This window comes from Nansenia antarctica (assembly GCF_963989245.1).
Source record: "Nansenia antarctica genome assembly, chromosome: 3".
NCBI lineage: Eukaryota > Metazoa > Chordata > Actinopteri > Argentiniformes > Microstomatidae > Nansenia > Nansenia antarctica.
Window position 1 is genome coordinate 48,097,626 of NC_137688.1, and position 21,363 is coordinate 48,118,988.

General features: G+C 43.6%; 1 protein-coding gene across 1 annotated transcript in view; it reads left to right on the forward strand.

The window, feature by feature from the left end:
- The window catches only part of LOC308154160 (voltage-gated inwardly rectifying potassium channel KCNH7-like), a gene marked incomplete at both ends in the record, with an annotated part of 56,560 nt that overhangs the window by 22,051 nt on the left and 13,146 nt on the right, over positions 1 to 21,363 (forward strand). Inside the window, 8 exons of the mRNA XM_080527335.1 lie at positions 2,752 to 3,231; positions 4,956 to 4,976; positions 6,581 to 6,604; positions 7,541 to 7,758; positions 12,058 to 12,483; positions 16,772 to 17,171; positions 17,774 to 17,973; positions 20,431 to 20,683. Coding sequence (XP_080383461.1) covers positions 2,752 to 3,231; positions 4,956 to 4,976; positions 6,581 to 6,604; positions 7,541 to 7,758; positions 12,058 to 12,483; positions 16,772 to 17,171; positions 17,774 to 17,973; positions 20,431 to 20,683 — 2,022 coding nt within the window. The remainder of the gene's footprint in view (positions 1 to 2,751; positions 3,232 to 4,955; positions 4,977 to 6,580; positions 6,605 to 7,540; positions 7,759 to 12,057; positions 12,484 to 16,771; positions 17,172 to 17,773; positions 17,974 to 20,430; positions 20,684 to 21,363) is intronic.

A 21,363-nucleotide genomic window follows, 5' to 3' on the forward strand; every position in this document is an offset into this window, starting at 1 on the left:
GCCATGACAATCGTGTAGTAGACTGGGTATAGCTGGCCACTCCTGTGCTCACGTACTAAAGCATGTAGCCACTCGCTCTGCTGAGGCCTGAATCACAACCCATACACCAGACCATACACCAGAATCACAACCCATACACCAGACCATACACCTGAATCACAACCCATACACCAGACCATACACCTGAATCACAACCCATACACCAGAACCATGTTTGGACCTAGAGAGCTGTCACTGAGGTCAGCTGTGGGTGGAAAGCAGACCAGGGCAAAAATACTAACTATCTGAGCTAAGGGTGAGCTTGTGAGGCCTGGGGAATGCATGAAATAGTCCCTGAAAAGTGCAAACTCTGCATGGCAAGCTAAATCAAAATTGTTATGATATTTTAAATATGTATTTTCACCACGTGAGGTAGAAAGTCGTGTTGAGAAAGGAACCAGGGTATTAGAACTGTATATTGAGAAAGTGAATGCGGAAATTGCACAGCTGCATAGCCTACTATATTCTCCTTCAACCATTGTCAGCAAAATCTGAGGTTGTGTGGAGAGAAATAATAAAGCCTTTTTTTATACCTTTATTACCTCAGTGAGGATGGAGCCACACCACATCCCCCTGTTTGCCGTCCTCTCTTTCCACCACAACCATATTAGTACAAGTCACATTTCACTCCGGCGACCAGGGGGGGATCAGAGATCCAATTAATATTCATTGCAAATATTACTATCTGGTATCATAGCAACAGGAGCTGTTGTGCATCCGCTGGCTGTGTAATCCACTGGCGAAAGTGTTTGCCGAGAGAGCACCACACTTAGTGCGCACGGAGGGTAACGCAACCACGAGACTAGAAGCACTGCCAATGTCACCATTAAAAATAGTAACAGCAAACGGTTTTTCTCAGGCGCTCTGATATATTTTTTCCGAAAACAAGGTTAATTTGCTATCCAATTAAAAGATTCTTAGCGTGGGACGTTTATCCGTTTCGATATGCCATAATTCGACACACAGCTTAACGAGGGGCATGAATGGCTCTTTAAAGCTGTCTTTCATCTGTCTTGTCTTTTGTAGGCTGTGTTTATCGTGAGGTAGATAGATGTGTTGTCTTTTTGTGTTGTTGTTCGACATGGATGTCATTTATTTATTTATTTAAAGGATCCCCATTAGCTGATGCCATGCTAACTATGTCTTTTCTTGCAATGCTGCAGTGGTTTAAACCAGGGTTTCTCAACTCCAGTCCCTCCCTCATAGGACTCATAGGGTTGCACATTGTCTTCTAGCCCGGCGCTAACAAGGGCTTGATTGTTTAGCTTAAACAGGTGTATTAGTATTGGTTCAGTGTTCAAAAATAGGCAGTTATCTGGGTCCCCGGGACTGGACGTGGAAGTATTTAAAGCAACTTAAATCTACCTCTTTTTGTATTGTTGTCTGGATTTGACTGGTGTGTAAATGTGTCACGCTCAGAGCAACTGACCCAAGAGGACATGTAACGGTATCTAAAATTAGGTTTGAGTCTCTCGTCAATGTCATCGCAAGAAGATGAGCTTCAAGCACAAGACAGAATGCAATCCCCTACCAAGCGTTGTCAAACATCAAGTCGACCCCCCATGGTGTTCCTTTGCGTCCAGCCTCACCATTCTGGTAGTCTTATTATGACTGAGAGGGCACCAGACAAATGCGTGTGTAATGCATTGTAGCAGAAACCTTCAGGCCAACTGAGTCGGAAGGTTCTAAGGGGGTTGTTCTAGTGTGGGTAGGTTTTTTTTCATAGTTCATAGCCTCTGTCTTTATTGTGTGTATTCAGTCTACTGGAACTTGTGTTAGTTGTTCAATTGTTAATCAGCTTTTGCTGCATAGATTCCATGTACACACATGTATTTGTATTGTGCGTGCATGCGTACGTGTGTGTGTGTGTGTGTGTGTGTGTGTGTGTGTGCGTGTGTGTGTGTGTGTGTGTGTGTGTGTGTGTGTGCGTGTGCGTGTGCGTGTGCGTGTGCGTGTGTTTGTGTGTGTGTGTGTGTGTGTGTGCGTTTGTGTACTACTACTTCATAGACCCCTTAGTATTTTTTTAAGTAGTCCTCATGATACGTTGACAGCATCTCATGAATATCATAGGATGTTCCCTTTCTCCTCTCTCTTGGGCTATCCATCACGAAACCTGCTCTAATACAGTCTTTTATGTGCATTCGCAATGTATTATTGCTACCGTATATTTTATCAAACACCCATTTGTGAATAATTGAAAAGGGCTGAGGTTTGAAGATAAGGCGCAGGGATGATAGGGCATTTATTTTGATCTCACACATTTTTTATTATTTTTTAAATAACTGTTGGCAAGCTTTTGAGCAATATTGCCGCTGACTGCTTGTTATCAGGGGACTGAGCTGGAAACCAAGCGCGAGAGTTTTCCAAGCGCAGCATTTAAGAACACACCAACAAGGTCAGCTTAGGCGACGTCAGTCCACCAAAGTTTCTCTACAAAACACTCAATGGCTCTATCATGTGTTCCCCATGTACTGTAATGGTGGCATACTGATCCACTCTGGGAAGAGAGATTGTCTTTATCCCTCCAAAACACCCGAAACTAGGTTTATCGAACTGTTGAAAGCAACTCACATAGTTCAAATAATTGTAAAACAGTGGAAGTGGATACTGTATGGGGAAGAATTGAAGTTCAAATCCCAGCTGTATACAGTGTTATTATATTTTCTCTCTTTTCTCTCTCTCTCTCTGTCTCTCATTCTCTCTCTCCCCTAGGGAAGGGAAGGTTTTTCCGTTTCCGTCTCCCGGTCTTACACCTCTTGGGCATCAGCAAGCAGTCTCTTCCTCAGGAGGACCCTGACGCCGTCATGATCGACTCGCCCCGTCGCAGCGACGAGTCGGTGGCCACCCGGGACTTCCAACTGCCCACCCGGGAGAGCTGCAGCCCCACGTACGCCAATGACACGCGGGCCCTCATTGGCCCCAGCCACTGTTCCACCCCTCTGTCCGGTCCCCTGGATCACTCCTCCCCCAAGGGACCCTGGGACAGACTGTACCCGGAGCAGGCTACAATCCCAGAGTCCCACTCCCACTCCCAGACCCAAAGCCAGGCCCCAGACCTCTCCATCCCTGGCCTGACACCCACCGCATCCAGGGAGAGTATGTGTAGGATCCGGAGAGCCTCCTCCGTCCAGGACATGAAGGGCTTCGGCACCAACTCCAAGATGGCCTTCAGGGACCGCCATGCCAGTGAAGGTATGTAGTAGTCAGTGACCATCACCTCCATCCTCAGAATCACCACTCTCATTACATTACATTTTTGGCATTTAGCAGACGCCTTATTCCAAAGCGACTTACAATCAATACATTTGACTAAGCAAGTGAATCATCAATCCACCAGTCGTAGCAAGAAAAGTAATCCAGCTCAGGCCCGGGGCCATTGATAGAAGGAAAAACCTTCTTCTATCACCTTCTTCTAAACCTAGCCTTTTTTAAATATATATAGACACTGGAGAAAGAGAGAAACAGTACAAGGGGGGCAATAGAAGTTTTTAGGGGACACAGTAAAGGGGAAAAGCGTGTGTCTTCAGGAGACACAGTGATGGGGGGCAGTAGATGTCTCAGTCTCCCCTCAAACACACAGATCTAGTATCCGAATACCTAAGACAAATTTGCTTCCGCTAAAGAACACTATTCAAAACTACGTTTTTAGTGGGCATTGCCGCTAAAGTTTCAGTTAGCATAGAAGCGGAGAGCAGGTCTCCGGCAATGAGTGAGGGAGAATAATTAAATATAATAATAAGATATTTGTCGTCCTCGGCAATCAGGATTTCACTGCGAATGTTGGAATGGATATGACAAATAAAGTATCAATGCTTACAGTTGTAGGCAACACATTTAACCATGAACTGAAGTGTCTATAATATCACACACAAAAAGCCTATACTGGCACACCAAATTCAACTTGCTGCAAGTCTCCAAATGCTATAACTGTTTAATGAGCCTGTCGGGAATTTTCTCATGTTTTTAATCAGCTAAATATAGAGGCAATTCTTCTTGATCTCTCGCAACACGAGTTTATCCTAGGTTATATTATGTTCCCCTCCAAATTGACTGGTTTGAAGAAGTGGAAATTGACAACTTTCCATCATTTAATTAGTCATTAGCACAGAGAGAGGAGGCCATCAATGTAATAATGCAAGAATATACACCAGGCATACTTCCACATATTTATAGAGGAAGTACTGATGGTATGAGGAATTATCCCAGACAGGCGTCAACTGATGTGCCCATCATGATCAACTGAGTGTCTGTTTTCGCCTATGAGTAATTAATGAAGGTGGAACGTCATAGGTGTTGGAAAACTCCCCTTCCACGGCCACTGACATTCCCATTTACTGACATTCCCGCCTATATTGGTGCAAAGTTTGTGTTGTTCAGGACAGACCCACTTTGCGGTGACACCAAATGACCAAAAAAGTCATGGTTTTAGTGGTGCATTGTGCTTTTTAGCGGGAGTCACTGGTGAGGTGGAAATTGGGGAAGTAGAAACTCTGGACACCTTGGATCAGTGGTAGAGGACGACTCTACAGCATATCCTCAGTCAATGCCACTGCAGCTTTCTTCCTGACTTTGAATCACGGATCACCTTTGTCACCTGTATTTACCATGAAACTACAGCCCAGACTGCCCTTGTCTCCTTCCCCAAGCCAATCCATCTGCCCCTACACCATATCTGCATTCATCCTCATTCAAATAGCCCCCGTGGATGACAGAGTAATACGTCTACTTCATGATAATGAATTGTTCATGGGATGGCGAAGGGGTGTTATGTGGGTCCATCATCCATCAACACTACAATCTGGAATTTCCTCTCTCTCAACACCCGTCTCCCCACCCCCACCACCCCCTCCAACTCCTCCTCTCTCCCTCCCTTCCTCCTCTCTCCTTTCTCCAACACTATGACGCCGCGATCGCAGACAATGGTCGCAATCTAAAAGGTAACAACGATGTGGAACGTCCAAGGAACGTATGCCGTGTTTGCTGCCTGCATGGGTATCTCAATGTCAATCGAGAGAAAGTCTATGTTGAATGCAAATGCTGGACTGATATGTAGCTGTATATGAATGAATGCCTATGAGAATGCGACAGTATAACATAGCATGATGCAGAGCCCCAAAGCAAAATCATACTCCTGACCTCCCATGTGTCTGCCTGAAATGAACTAAATTAAACTTCACTAAGCGTTTTAATGCCTTAGAGGCTCCTACCTGTGGTTCCATCTACCTACCACAATCAGAGTAGCCTACTGTCACCGTTTCATATAGCGAATGGGAAAAGAACATATGACATTTGTTTGTTTGCTTGAAATAACGTGATACATGTTGTCTCGTCTTGACTGTAAAGTCATTCTGCTTCATGACTACTTCACGAGTTATGTTATTCACCGCATGTAAAACACTATATAACAACATCAAACTTTGCGACACTTATTCTATTTCATCTGATAGAATGCCTGAAAGCATCTTAGGTTCATTTACTTTAGATTATTTAAAATTGATTACTATACTGTAGTCACCGCCACAGAGGCAGCGCAAAGGAGCCAGCAGGCTGAGAGCTGCCTGGATGCAAAACTCTCACATCGCAAATAGTAATTCACGTTTGTGAACTACAGTAACGTTAACACATCAAGAAACGTGAACACAGCATCATTGGAAATTAAGATTCTCAAGATTATTTTTCTATATGTCTTTACTGTAAATTAGTTTATATTTCCAATGCAAAACAGAATCTTTTTATTTTTAATTGTTTTGGTACTTTCTGATTATGCAATGTCCAATGGGGGGGGGGGTTCAGACAGTTCAGAAAACTTAGTTTAGTTAAAAATAAACATAAAACATGAAAGGGAGATGAAATATACAGTAGTACATTTCATAATTAATAATATGCCAATATGAAATCAATTTGATGCTATGAAGGCACACAAACATTGCATATAATGTGACTTCCGGTATAAACCACACCCATTTCCGGTCTTCTGTCCGAATACAGATACAGATACAGATCATTTTGTTGGTTGAACAGATACAGATACAGATAATGACATCTCTGTACACCTCTATAAAATACCCTTCACCAGTCTGCTTAATACTCCACTCAACTTTGAGTGGCTTGGAGGAGCATCTAACGATCCTTAAAGGGACAGTTTGCTCCAAAATTAAACAGTCAAATGCTTTCAGACTTCAAATATTTAAATCCAGCTACATACCTCAAATTAATATGTTTTTTGGATTATGGATTGAACTATCACTTAAACGTTTTTTTAACCCACTAGACCTCAGATAGACCTTGGAGCTTAAGAGGAGCTTAAGAGGACCTTAGAGTTGTTCTGTTTTTCACCTCTACAAATAATGGCACTTTCATTGGATCCCACAGGCCCATCAACATCACACATCCCCAATTGTGACTGAATGTGACGCTAACTCAGACACGGCACTCTCAACAAGCGCCTGTGGAATTCTCCTCACATTTGCCCTCCCTTGCATCCTCAGGCTCACATCCTCTTTACACCCCTCTTTACCCTCTCTCTCTCCCGGCTCACTAGTGTCTCGCTCCTGGATGGCTGGGGGTACGGCTTGAGCTTTTCCTTTATGTCTCTGTTCGACCGTTTCTATGCATACAGTAGGAGCATGCATGCTGCGCATGCGTCTTCTCAATCTAACTGTCTGGTTTTATGTGGTCCACTGTACTGCATTTCGTAACACACGTTTGTGAAAAAGAAAATGGTTTCATCCGTCCTCTGGCTCTTGTTACTGAAGCAGCAGTTCTCTCTTTTTCACAATTCCACGGTCATCCCCACTACTGTATGTGTTGTCGGTCGACATGGTGCGGTTTTATTGCAGTGTGTATTTACATGTGGAAGTAAAAGGTTCATTTTGGATTATCATCCTTGGCCATGTCCATTTCATATCATTCATTTAAAAAAAACACTTGTAGAATAATGACATATACATACAGTAAGTATAAATTTAACTTCCTTGTTTTTTGTGGAATCAATTGCCAGAGAGGTGAAGGTAAAGTACTAGCGTCAAGTTTCGGGTTGAGAGTTTGTGGAGTTTTCGTGCACTGTACCTGTTGTATTTCTACTGTTGTGTTGTGATTGGTCACTCGTCTTGTCGCAGCAATTCACTGAAGACCAAGACCAGTTCCATTCTCACCTGTCACACCAAGCCCATGTACTGTACACTGGTGCTAAGACAGTCCTCCCTCCTGCTGTCTACTGTCAATAAACCTACCTCAGGTCTCCTTTTAGCCAACACAGCCTGGACAGTATAACTCAATTCCTTCTTATTCCAGTGTATTCCAGATTAATGTACTGTAGATGAATTGAAATTCCCATTTAAAAAATTGGAAACGTATACTGCACCTCCAATGAGAATCTTTTCAATTCTTTCAATTCATTTTCTGAATTGACTGAATTTAAATGGAACTGCCCCCAGTCCTGAGTCATTGTTTTGGCAGCTCCATCCATAGCCACATTCCTCCCTCCCTTCCGTGTCTCCAGGCCCCTTCAACCAGATTAAGTCCAGTCTTCTGGGCTCCACCTCAGACTCCAACCTCAACAAGTACAGCACCATCAACAGGATCCCCCTCATCACGCTCAACTTCTCAGATGTCAACAACGAGAAGAAGTGCCCCTCTCCTCCGTCCTCGGAGAAAACCATCATCGCTCCGTCAGTCATCAAAGACCGGTCGCACAATGTGACGGACAAGGTCACCCAGGTAAGAGGTCGCCAAAGGTCACTGAAATCAGGTTGTTTGAGCTTTGTTTAGTTGCACTGCCAACGTTTTTGTAATTGAACTAAACTTAACCAAGTTAACTAAACTCAGTTTGTGTCCGGTTTGAGTTAGAATCCTTCCATCGAGTCAAATGATATCACAGTTGATTAGACGGGTGGTGAAGACACTATTCATGATTAAGACTTGGCTTCATCTTCCGCAGATTGGGTTTCCCCTCATGACCCCATTATCACCTGATTTGTCACTGGTCTTGATGTAGAGAGAATTGATTTCGTTGTAGGGATCATTTATAACCACTTAGCACATGCATAGACACACGACACATCCAGATTATGTGAACAGCTCAGAACATCGGGATGGTACATCCTGTCCTGCTATTGTTGTTGTTGTTATTGTATTGAATTGGCCCAGATGATTAATTGAAGGTGGATGAATAGGTAAAACAGTGTAGATTTCTATCACCAGCCAGGGTTCAGGAGGGATTCTCTTACCCTGGCCAGACAGAGCTAGAGCACAGGCACCCTCTCCAGTTACTCTAAGGCTAGAGGTCATTCTCACCTTCCTTTTCACCTTCCAGCCTGCCCCATTGAGCGTGTCTTACTGCAGGGGAGCTGGATGACCTTTTAGCCCCTGTCAGGGCCTCGTTGTCCAGGATAGAGGGGATGGCTCCCTCACTGCTAATGTGCTTCCTCTGCTCCAGGAACCACAGGGGGGTTCTTTTCCTAAAATCCAATTGTTGTCATCGGGGCTAAATGCATCCTCTGATTTAAAGGACGTGTGCATGTGTGTGCGCAAGAGAGAGAGAGAGAGAGTGTGTGTGTGTGTGTGTGTGTGTGTGTGTGTGTGTGTGTGTGTGTGTGTCTGTGTGTGTGCGTGTGTGTGTGCTGAGAGACAGAGGGTGTAGGGTGTAGATCTCCAACTAACTCTATATTTTCATTTTGTGCAATGCGTGCAAGTTGGGTTGTAATCATTGGGCAGGGAGAAAGGGAGGGGCATTGCGGGTGGTTCAGTAAAAACTTTACGGGGTAGAGACTCACTGACAACTATAGAGAGATGAGAATCTGGGTTCCCAGATTACCTTCATGGGTCATCAGATCAACAATGTAAGGTTTGTCTGACTGGATATTGTCAAACGGTTGTGTTAACGAGGCAGGAAAACAGTGCTCGTTAACTCAGCATCCCAATGTCACATAATAGAATAGCAGGGCTAATTTTGACTCTCTTTTTTTTTCAGCCTCTTTTTAGGCTTTTTTTGTCTACTGTTAATTTGTTGAGCAGATGGCATGTTGTACAGACCTTGTTTGTCCTCATCAACTCATCTCAAAAGCAGAGGGTTGGGGACATGTGTTTCTTTATCATGGAAAATGTGTTTGTTTGCCACTGGGGGCCCTGAGCCCCGGCGCCTGCTCACTGCTCCGTCCCCAGCTGCCTGGTGGGTAGTGGCTCACACTGTACCAGCAGATGTCTAGAGACCAACCCTCTCTCTCTGTTGATGGAGAGACGTGTGCAGCCCTGCAGAATAGACGCATACAGTACTCCCCTCCCCCACCAGACACACCACGAGCACAGAAAAACAGATGGACGCCTGACCTTACAGTAGGGAGCTCATGGCCTGTCTGTGCGGTCGGTCGAGGTCGGTTCGTTGTTTCCAAGTTCGTGAAGGTTTGCTTGAGTTGAGTGATCTTTTTTTTAAATCTTTTTTTTCCCTTAATGCCACATGCACAATGAGGACATGAACCTGTAGTCATGCACATGGATGGCAGTTTGAGGTCATTATGTCATGTTGTTCTTATAGCAACGCGTGCGGTACGGCACATGACGAGACACCGAAACACGAAACGACTCTCCGCTCTTCGGGGAGAAAAAAAAGCCAAACTAAGGCAAGGCAAGGCAAGGCAAGTTTATTTGTATAGCACATTTCATACAACAGGGGCAATTCAAAGTGCTTTACATGCATTATTAAAAAATACAGCAAGAGGAGAATAGGAAAATAAAAATTACAATGAATAAAAGCAAATATAAGAAGTAAATAGATAAAACATTTAAAAAGACAATAGTTAATGGAAAAAAGACATTGATAGAAGTGTTTGTGTTTAATCATAACTGGTGCAAAACATGAAGGTTTTTAGCTTAGATTTAAATATTTTAAGGGTTTGGGCCTGTTTGATTAAAAGCCACAAACTAAGACAAGGCAGGAGAAAGCCCGAGCCCGGAATCCAGTCAGCGTTCCATTATCTACTGTATAGAAGAGAGAGTTCATTTGCATGAAGGCAGAGAACTCCTGTAGGTGTGTTAAATAATTAAGTCAAGATCATTTATTTAGTAACAGATTGGGGGGAGGCGACACACTCAACCGAGCTGTCAGGTTGCCAACGGACTCCTCCCAGGCATCTCAGCAGACCTGGAGACAGTTTCCCGACAATAGGTTACATGCACAGTGATCATTGGCTTGTAACTACAGAGGTAGGTGATATGTGTCAAGAGAGCAGGCCATAGTCTGTTACGTGACAGTGATTGCTTTGCCAAGCACCTTATGAGTTGTGACCACAACCATCTGTTTGATAGTCTGGCAGCTTGTAGAACATGAAGAGACATAGGGCATACAGTGTCACTAAATCCCACATAGGTTAAATAAAATCACCAGAACAGCTCATTAGGGTCTACTCATGTGTGACAGCAGCTGGTGAAAACGGGAACAAGTCGGCAACCAACCAAATGTTCCGACTTTTAATCTGAAAAAAGTAAATAAATGTCAACATTGTTGAAAATCAATGATACACTCGCTAGTCAAGCCAATGGATTCAATGAGTAATCCCCACTACTACCTCGAATCTGCTAAGACCTTTGGCTTTAATGAAGTTAAGCAGCTGAACATATGAATAATAAAACTCTCTCTCTCTCTGCCCTTTGTTTGGTGATTTCCTATAAAGGGCAGGCTATATACCGGAGGGGCAGACCATCAACCTGCTCTCACCTAGGGGACTGGACCCTCTAATAACCAATTCAATTATTAACACTTAAGCCCTGCCCTCCTTCCCACTCAATCACAGCAGTTGCTGTGGCGATCCCTGATAGGCCAGGGGCCGCTGGAGGTGGGTGGTGAAGGGAGCCAAAATGGAGCCTTCATTTCAGGGTACTCCAATGGTTCATTCTCTTCTCCTACTCTGTGCCACAGTAATTGCTTCTCTGCCCTTGGGGTGAGGCACTTTACCTGTCTCTCGCCCCCTCTTTTGTCTCTATGATAATCAGCCATGCGAGCCCCACACAGAAATTCCCTGCTATTGAAGTGTCAGCTGCAGATGAATGAATACATCAGCCGCCTGCGACGATAATTACCTTGGTGTCATTGAGACTTAGTCCAAATGGTGTGTGACACTGCTGTAATACTGATGTTAAAAGTTATCCAGGGACATGCTGTAACTGGAATACGGCTGTTGGGATATTGACGCAGAAGCCTGTGCCTCAAATAGCCTTCCACCCGAACAAGGATATATTCCTGTCTGGGATTTTACTTATGCAATTTACGTGGTAATACTCTGAGGTGATTACTGTTACTTAAGGTGATAGGGACTTACTGTATAGTGGCTAAACTGCTGTCTTTTTCCATCTAAATCTTTCCACATTGATTTCATCTGGGAATGTAGCTGTATTTTAATGCTTAATGCACTGCTCATAAAACATGTATGGGATTCCGGAGAACATTGGTAGTATATACAGTAGGGAAGTACATTATAGAGCTGCCCTAGAGGAACATTACTCATGAGGGGCAAGTTGGTTATGTTGACCTTAATGTGTTCAGCTGTAGATCAAGGATTGGTTTTATGTACCATAGGCATTGTACAGTGGTATTCCCAAGACTTTTAAATGTGAATAAGCATAGTGGCTTTTACAGCAAATGCCATAATAACATATCATGTACTTTGTCATAATGTAGTCTTCAGTAATTCCCTCAGGATTTATTTAGAGTCATTTTAGAGTCATTTGCCTGTCTTCTACACACGTGACATAAAACATTTAAAATGTGCATACAGTGCACTGTATTACATTATACTAAATTATCAAACATAATAATATACAGTATACAACAAACAGTATACTGCATTATACTACAGCACACTGGGCCTAGCCTTATTCCCTCTCAACTATATAACCTTTGAGAATGTACAAATGAAAAGCACTTGACAATTATAATGTAGTATTATTTCTATTCATCTATAATTCATTATTACCTGTTGTCACAGTAAGTGTCTTCCCTCTAACCTTTCTCCTTCTTGGTTCCAGGTGCTGTCCCTCGGAGCGGACGTTCTCCCAGAGTACAAGCTCCAGACCCCGCGCATGGACAAGTTCACCATCCTCCACTACAGCCCCTTCAAGGCCGTATGGGACTGGCTCATCCTCCTGCTGGTCATCTACACGGCCATCTTCACCCCCTACTCCGCCGCCTTCCTCCTCAACGACCTGGAGGAGCAGAAGAGGCGGGAGTGCGGCTACTCCTGCAGCCCTCTCAACGTGGTGGACCTCATGGTGGACATCATGTTCATCGTGGACATCCTCATCAACTTCCGCACCACCTACGTCAACCTCAACGAGGAGGTGGTCAGCCACCCGGCTAAGATCGCCATCCACTACTTCAAAGGCTGGTTTCTCATCGACATGGTGGCCGCCATCCCGTTTGACCTGCTTATCTTCGGGTCAGGATCAGATGAAGTAAGGGGGGAGGGGGGGGGGGGGGTTAGAAAAACAAAACACTTACTTACACACAGACACATGTTAAGTTGCTCCAGGCCCTGCCCTGACGGTATGACTGTAGTTTGCTTGCTTTTCCGGAGCGTTTGAATTAGTCTGACGCCCCTTGTTGTCACATGTGGTTTTGTCTCCTCTGTGTGTTAAAGAGCCTGGGGTGTCCAACAATAGTTGAAATGCCTCCGCCTTCCAAATGGCTCGGCGTACCAAACCATGTTTCCTTGTTTGTTTTATGGAGCAAAATACAAAGGGGATAGAGGAGGATAACTTGCCTACATTGATTAAAGCTGAGAGGGAGAGGGAGGGGGAGAGAGAGGCAGAGGGAGGCAGAGGGAGAGAGAGAAAGAGAAGAGAGAGAGAGAGAGAGAAAGAGAGAGAGAAAGAGAGAAATAGGGTGGATGGCGGTTGATAGAAAAAGAAAGGAGAGAGATGAGCAGAGGTATAATGGGAGAGAGAGAGAGAGAATATGTCTCCGCTGGCACATTGCAATGCTTGACAGGGTACAGTACATGTGTAACAGATGTACCCCCCCCCTCCTCAAAAAAAGAGATGGCTCCAGCAAAATGACAAATGACCATGTGTACGGAGAGGCAGAGTGTCAGAGTCAGAGATTGTCGAGTCATTACTTACCATTAGGTGTGTTGTTCAGTGATTGCTCCTCTCTCTGGGGTTGTCAGTGAGTGGCAGGGACAGGGAGTGGAATAGACAACTGAGGATGCCATGGCAGAGTGTGTGTTCCCTCAGACATGTCGTGTTGAAATTCTCCAACAACCAGCGAGAGAACACAAAAGATTGTTCATTTATCTCACAAAGTGGGCATAATGTTTCGAGCCAAAAATAAGATGTTGACGCTTTGATGTTTAGAAAGAAGTGTCATCATGTTATTTTTGGCTCTAAGCATTATGCAAATGTACACGATTTGTTGTGAATCTGAGAATGATTCATGTGAATATCCTATTTCGGTCTCTATTTTAAGTGCATTACTTACTATTCATGCAGAGACTACAGTACAGTATGTGACTATTTTAATCTCAGGAGGATCATTTCAAAACATTCTACAGGTTGCCTGGAAACCAGCTATAATAATAATATGAGATACAGTACCTGAGCTGCATGAGGTCATTAATGTGAGACATTGAAATCTCCTTCAGGGTTCTGAATATATAATACCATGAAGCAGATAAGTAGCTGGCCTTCAAGGCAACTAACTGCCAAAACCTAATACATCTTGTTCTGCTGAACTTATCTGCAGGCACCATACTGTAGTGTAGAAGTCTTATATAATAATAATAATAATATAATAATATAATATAATAATGATGTGCGTTTTCTTGTGTTTTCATCAATGCCTTATACATTGCAGAGCAGGCTCGACACGACATCATCTTATGCAAGATACCTATAGTACAGTATAACTATACAGTAACGAATGACAAATCTATGATTGTCTTCCGATTCGCTTCGACAGTTAGCATAAGACTTGTGACAGTTGTACTGCAACTCCTTTCATACGATATTCTCTCAGCTACCCGTCTACTGAGTGGCGTTGCAAGTGCATCATTCCCCTACGCTGTCTACCCTTGGGGAAGACAGACCACTGCAGTGCGCAGCAACTCTCAGACTCATCTTGTTACCTGCAGCATGGATGGTATGTTGAACAAAGGAGCGGGAGGAGGCTAAATAAAAATTTAGAAAAAAGCAGCCCACACAAACTCACTTTCATCCTGGTGTGACTTGGTGATGGAATGAAAACAGAGCTTCAGTTTGGAAGCAATATGTTCCACAGGAGGCCATGTATCAATATGTTACACAGGAGGCCACGTATCAATATGTTACACAGGAGGCCACGTATCAATATGTTACACAGGAGGCCATGTATCAATATGTTCCACAGGAGGCCATGTATCAAGACAAATGTGGATATGGTAGCCTATAGGATTAAATGCAATGGCCAGAGTTAAACACCAGCCCTCATGTGTTCTGTTTTTTGTTTTTTTTAAAGTGGACAAGCAGTCCTTGAAAGCTATGGGGCAGATGGCTAGCTCTCCCTGGATGCATGTAATTTAGAGAAGCTTAAACTGAAACACCTCAGACTTAAGCTAGGGTTTCAATCAATCTTACACCCATGTGACTACAGTACATCACCCTGTGTACATCAGCACCAGATTGCCCAGAGCAAAGTAAAATATGTTCACATTTCTAATTCACATTCCTCCTCCCTGTCGAGGGGGTGTGCTGCCTGAGAGCTTTGCTATGGATATTATCTGTCTGTAGGTATTATTTGTGATCTAGGGGGGAGATGGGAGGGTGGATATGTTTAAATGGAGCTATCAGAGCAATGGTGGATAGGTCTGCCATGTCGCTCAGCGGAGCCCACTCTCCCCTGTGTAGAGAGGTACACTTCGGTGCATAAATCATCCCCCCATCCCTAATAGAAGGAGCAGTCACTGTCAAACGGAGTCTCACCTGTAAACGAGCTCGCACCCCGCGCAAATAAGTGAATACAGATGCAATGGATATTCAGTCACCCAATGGAACGCTGTGATTTCCCCCAGGAAAGGAGGCTGATGAGATGTTGAACAAACCATTAGCGTTCCCTAAGTCTCGCTCATTATGTTTACAAGCGTTGCTATGCCAATAGATCGGGGGGGTATTCCATCAACGTCGCTAAAGGAAAATCCAGGCTTACTCTGATACGTCTCGCGAGAGTTATCCAAAAATCCAGGCTTATTTGGATAGAGTTATACAAAATAAGCCTGGATTTCCTTTAGCGACATTGATGGAATACCCCCCGGGACTCATCTCATAGCTGTAATTGTTTTGTTTTTTTCAAGCCGTGTTGATTTAGCCAGGCCCGAAATCGGAAGGACGCCAAGATTACAACTGTTTAAATTAAAGTGAACAGAAGGCGGAGGGGTTGCACAGGCACTGTGTTTGTTTTTAGGCTGGCTGGCTCAAAGCTTTACATTTACATTTGACTTTTTTGGGCATTGTAGACGCCTTTATCCAAAGTGACTTACATTTGTCTGAATAAATGAATCATCTATCCATCAGTCATCATAAAACCAAAACCAGCCAAAACCAGGGGCCATTGGCAGACAGAATGTGAGAAGAATTTATTATTGTATTTATTATTATGAATTTATTTACAGTAGATAAATTATACAGGCGGGTAGTGGCGATGAAGATGTCTTTAGGAGGGACAGTTAAGATGTATCCTGAAGAGATGGGTCTACAGCGGAAGATAGGTGGTGAATCTGCAGTCCTGACAGCAGTAGGAAGCTCGTTCCACCAGCGAGGCGCCAGGACAGTGAAAAGCCGTGACTGAGTAGCGAGACTGCTGCGTCCACATAGAGGCGGCAGGGGATTGGGGGGCTGACCATTGCTTGCAAGTCCGGAGGGGCTGTTCACTTTGCTGCCCGGTAGGCGAGCACCAAGGTCTTGAATTTGATGTAAGTTGCTACCGGGAGCCAGTGAAGGGTGCAAAGGAGGGGGGTGACATGGGAGAACTTGGGGAGGTTGAAAACCAGACGGGTGGCAGCATTCTGGATGAGCTGCAGAGGTCTGATGGCGGAGGCCGGGAGCCCGGCCAGGAGTGCATTGCAGTAGTCAAGGTGATGACAAAGTGTCTGTATCAAGAGTTGGTTCTGTCATATAGGCTCCAATAAATTATTGTTTGGATCTACACTATCACTCTTTAAACTTTTTTTTTTTTTTTTACCACAATCCTTTTGTGTACTCACTGTTGCCCTATCGCAACCTTTTTTACATCAGTGACTGAAATGTGTTTGTTTTATCGGTGTCTATTTTGACAAGAGGCCAATTCCATTGTCTCTGTCATGTTTGGCAAGACAGCAACAATGGAAATGACTGATGGAGAACCTCATCATTGTCACTGTCTGGTCATCCTAGAGAGGGTAGTGTTGTGTGGCCTCATTCACTTGCCAGGCTTAATACCCGACTGGGAAATGGTCCAGGCGCTTTCTAACCACAAATGCAATTATCATCACTCATCCTGATTTTCACCCTCAACCTAACCCTTCCCCTAACCTTAACCCTAACCCTACCACTCAATCCAGAGCGAATAGCTCATGTACCAACTACAGCCATGGTTGTCTGGTGATTAAAATGTTGAATGCTGTGATGCATCCAATCAATTGCTAAGTTGCTTCGAAAACTAGGCAGCACATCTGTGCTGTAACTCTCAACGCCCAGCCAATAGGAGCTCTGTTTGCTTGTGTGTGTCCCCCAGACCACCACTCTGATTGGCCTGCTGAAGACGGCCAGACTACTGCGATTGGTGCGCGTGGCCCGCAAGCTGGACCGCTACTCTGAGTATGGCGCCGCCGTTCTCATGCTCCTCATGTGCATCTTCGCCCTCATCGCCCATTGGCTGGCCTGCATCTGGTACGCCATCGGCAACGTGGAGAAGCCCTACCTGGAACACAAGATTGGCTGGCTGGACAACCTGGGCGTGTCCATTGGGAAGAAGTACAACTACAGCGACCCCAGCTCAGGCCCGTCCATCAAGGACAAGTATGTGACGGCGCTCTACTTCACCTTCAGCAGCTTGACCAGCGTGGGCTTCGGTAACGTCTCCCCCAACACCAACTCTGAGAAGATCTTCTCCATCTGCGTCATGCTTATCGGCTGTGAGTGTACAGCTTGTCAGCTGTTAGGAACTGTCGGATTAGACAGTATGTAGCGGATTTCCAGCTGTTTTCACATATTCTATATTAGGGCTAACACTACTACTACTACTTCTACTATAGTACTATCACTACTACTACTACTACTACTACTACTACTATAGTACTATCACTTCTACTACTACCATATTACTATTACTACTTCTACTATATTACTATCACTACTACTACTACTATATTACTATCACTACTACTACTACTACTACTACTACTATAGTACTATCACGACTACTGCTTGTACTATAGTACTATCACTACTTCTACGATTACTATATTACTATCACTACTACTACTACTATAGTACTATCACTACTACTACTTCTACTATAGTAGTATCACTATTACTACTACTATTACTATGTTCTATTGCATTCATGATAAATTATGGGTTTGAGATTAATACATTTATGTATTAGTAATATCCATATTCAGTAATATATTTTATTGGAATATACCCATCTCTGTGACCTGAAACAGCCCTTTCCAGACACATACAGTACATGATGTAAGATGTTATGCCGTCTTGTGTGGTTGTCCCCTCACAGCCCTCATGTACGCCAGCATCTTTGGTAACGTGTCGGCCATCATCCAGCGGTTATACTCCGGCACGGCCCGCTACCACCTCCAGATGCTACGCGTGAAGGAGTTCATCCGCTTCCACCAGATCCCCAATCCTCTCCGTCAGCGGCTGGAGGAGTACTTCCAACACGCCTGGACATACACAAACGGCATCGACATGAACATGGTAAGGACGTGTGTGTGCCAATTATGTGTGTTTAGAAAGAGAGGGTGTACTTTAACTAAGCCAGGTGTTGATAAGCACTTTGAAGGTAGACTTGTGTTAAAGCAGCACTCCTTACTCTCTCTTTTAGATGTAGTGTTTAAGTGGCTTTGTCTCCACATCATTCAGAGGTGATGGTTTTAAGTTCAGATGGAGAATGTCAGTGACTCGGGAAATGGTTTTTTGATAGGTGCAGTATTACACACTCACAGTTGTTGGTCAGTCACAGTTTCACAATGCGTTTTTTTACTCCATTGCTGCGTTTCGTCTGTGAAGCTTTTCAATGTTTTTTGCTGAGTTTAATCAAGACGTGGATCTTCCCCCATGGTTATACCATGATTGCACTACTACTGTATGCAAATCCTGAGTAGCAGCAGAAGGATGAAAGCCACTGACACTGTATATCGATAGACAATATGGTACAACTGGCTTTTCTCAAACATATTTTGTTCATTTGTACTTATGAAAAAACTTGTCTTTTCCATGTCTGCCTCATGTCAAATGGAATGACTTCACCACTCTGGTAAGATCAGGAGGTGCATGTGTTAAACGATAGAATGTTCCTATCTGTCCCTCAGTAGACCCTAACCTAGTTATTACTAATGCCCATGAGGAATGCTGTAAATCCTAGACCTCAGCTATGTTCACTATTAGAAATCAGAATATACCTCTAACCAAAACCATTTTAATGGACAATATTGTGTCATCATACTTTGTCCAGAGAAACGCATGTTGATTTAAAGGGCATGCTTTCCTAGTCAGTTTTTGAACAATTGATAAAAAAAATGAATACACAAGGTCACATTGTTAATAGTCCTATAAATACACAGGTGGCCTACGTCATAATGTCATAGACTGGCACCTCAGTGCATGCTGGCTCGTAGCTAACCCTGATCGCTTGTAGCAGGCCATTTTCATGTTCACAGATTGATCACAGATTGACTTGCATGTGGCTGGCCACAAGGTCACTTTTGCATGAAATCTGTGTATTCAAACACGATCCCATCATTTTCATATGGTAGCGACCAGAGCCAGAGCCAGAGCCAGCCATGCCAATGGGAGCGGCGCCGCCTAGCTGGGCACTGTCAGGCTTCCTCCTCCATGGGAGGCTTGGCCACATGCTCCGCTAAAGGCACCTGCACTTGCCAAATGCTGTTCAATCTTTCCTTTTCCAAATCTTCTGATATCTCTGTTTTTCTTCTAGCAAAAAAAGCCGCCAGTTTCAGAAAACCAGTTTAGTCCAGATTTTCCAAAACACGGTTGTTCATTTGGAGATATATATATATATATATATATATATATATATATATATATATATATATATATATATATATATATACATACTGTGTGTGTAATATATATATATATTAGTTAGAATAGACAAATTATAATTATATTTCATGTAGCAAGTGCCTTCCCTTGTGTGTCATTGTCCTTACCCTCCCCTCTCTGTAACATTGTCAAATTGTAGTTCAAAATGTGACCCTCTGTTTGTAGTTTTAAACAGTTATGCTATTGTTGTATGAGTTGTTTTCCTTATCTTTTGTTATGGGGTCAATATGATTATATTGGTAATCAGAAGAATTTCAGTAGAACCACTATGAAAAGAACATACTGTACCAGATGTCATTCCCCCTGTGAACACATTTGAATTTGGGAAAGTAGTAAATTAGTAATGATTATACTTTGTATTGTTTAAGTCCTAGCAAGTAAATTCAGTTTTGAGGTAAGTGTTTTCTTATTGTCTGAGGTTACGCACACACACTTAAGATATGAAGTCAGATAAACAAGTAATATCTCTCTGGTGGTAATTAATAATGTCGGCAACACTATATTGGGATAATTGAGTTTTATTACATATGACTACATTCATGAGTTATTTAAAATGTAAATGTACATACTGCTGAATGAATTTATTTTCGCTATAGCCTACAGATCATAATTAAAATATGACTTTTGCTATTCTGATACATGACAAATGTAATTCTTAAGAGGACAATCTGCTGCGTACAGTATTCTCTTCCTGTCTAGATGGTTTACATGTTACCTAGTTTGTTGTGTCTTGTATCGTAGTGTGCAGATCTCCGTCTGTTTACCCCCGTCTGCTAATTATTCAATTCGAAGTTACTGAAAGATGCACTCAAATATCTAATAACAGTTCCATGCATAATGAATGAGGATGCAGTCCATTTCTACTGCACAGGATAGGTTTCGAGAAGAAGGAAAAAACACAAATGGCAATTGTATCAAAAAAAAATCCCAGAATTCTAATCAATATGGCCAACATATCCAAACCAAACCCAGACCCAAAGACATTTACTCTGATATACACGTCACAGTAGTAATGGCTCTGTTAATATGCCTCTTCAAAGTCGTGTCTGATCCCCCCCTCTCTGCTTTGACCCTATGATTTGCGCCCAGGTCCTGAAGGGTTTCCCAGAATGCCTGCAGGCGGACATCTGCCTCCACCTCAACCAGAGTCTACTGGAGCAATGCAAGGCCTTCCACGGGGCGACCAAGGGCTGCCTGAGGGCACTGGCCATGAGGTTCAAGACTACCCACGCTCCACCTGGAGACACCCTGGTCCACTCTGGGGACGTGCTCACCGCCCTCTACTTCCTCTCACGCGGATCCATTGAAATCCTCAAGGATGACATCGTAGTAGCAATATTGGGTACGCGCTCTTATTTCCACTGTGTGTTAGCTTGTGGCAACCGCCCCCTTGTTTCACATTTGTTCCTTTACACCAATGTATTCTCATGGTAATATTCAACTCCTATTTGAATCCTCTTTCATTCAGAACTAGAATATTCTGTCACGATCAAATACTGTATACTACACATACACACTGGCAAAAACGTGTTGTGTTTCACAGGAAGCATCGTGGCTGCGAAAGGTGTGCACTCTCGAGTACATTGACACCCTTACAAATGGTTTTGCCATCACAGGAGCGAGAACCTAATTGCAGATCCCTGGTGATGATGTTCCCAGTACAGTTACACCTTTAATGATTTCCTCCTGGAAGTCGACTTAATTATTGGTTTGTCAGAGTGATGTGTCCTCCGCACACAGTAGACATCATTGAATGAACCTCAAAGTTGCACCGCTGTTCACATCCGTCCGTCTGTCCGCCCGTCCGCCATCCCCCCCTTCTGCTGTTTTATTTTCTAGAAGCCTAAATCTGCTGGGGTTGGTATTATGAGCTGCCTTTTGGAAGGGTGGGTCTCCCTTTGTTCTGATATGGACGAGTGGGCAGCTGACATCTCTGTTGAGCATGTTCTCATGGATCCTTGTTTGAACACAGTCTGATAGCTGCCAGTGCATAGCAGTGCTGTGGAGATGCTTTTTATAGCC